This window comes from Numida meleagris, unplaced genomic scaffold (genome assembly GCF_002078875.1).
Source record: "Numida meleagris isolate 19003 breed g44 Domestic line unplaced genomic scaffold, NumMel1.0 unplaced_Scaffold667, whole genome shotgun sequence".
In the NCBI taxonomy this organism is placed as follows: Eukaryota; Metazoa; Chordata; class Aves; order Galliformes; family Numididae; genus Numida; species Numida meleagris.
Window position 1 is genome coordinate 5114 of NW_018364882.1, and position 576 is coordinate 5689.

Consider the following 576-nt stretch of genomic DNA (forward strand, 5'->3'; position numbering starts at 1 on the left):
GTCGGCTGAGCTCGGTGACCCCGCGGGGCATCGCGCTGAGCTTACCGCCTCGCTCTTCTCTCCACAGTTCAACAGCTTCGAGCAGCTCTGCATCAACTTCACCAACGAGAAGCTGCAGCAGTTCTTCAACCACCACATGTTCGTGCTGGAGCAGGAGGAGTACAAGAAGGAGGGCATCGAGTGGGAGTTCATCGACTTCGGCATGGACCTCCAGGCCTGCATCGATCTCATTGAGAAGGTGCCGCCTCCCCCCGTGGCAATTCGGGGACGCGTTCCCGCACGGAGCTCACGGGGGACCCCAGACGGGGTTGATCCGAGCGGCGCTCCCCATCCGACCGAGTCTTGTCCTTTGCAGCCGATGGGGATCATGTCCATCTTGGAGGAGGAGTGCATGTTCCCCAAGGCCACGGATATGACCTTCAAGGCCAAACTCTTCGACAACCACTTGGGCAAATCGGCCAATTTCGGGAAACCCCGCAACATCAAGGGAAAGCCGGAAGCTCACTTCGCCCTCGTGCACTACGCGGGCACGGTGGACTACAACATCATCGGCTGGCTGCAGAAGAACAAGGATCC

At 59.5% G+C, this 576-nt stretch overlaps 1 protein-coding gene across 1 annotated transcript in view; it reads left to right on the plus strand.

Annotated features, from left to right (window-relative positions):
- LOC110391953 (myosin-7-like) overlaps positions 1–576 on the plus strand; it is a gene marked incomplete at its 5' end in the record, with an annotated part of 26655 nt that overhangs the window by 5095 nt on the left and 20984 nt on the right. Inside the window, 2 exons of the mRNA XM_021383907.1 lie at positions 68–238; positions 356–574. Of these exons, the coding sequence (XP_021239582.1) occupies positions 68–238; positions 356–574 (390 nt within the window). The remainder of the gene's footprint in view (positions 1–67; positions 239–355; positions 575–576) is intronic.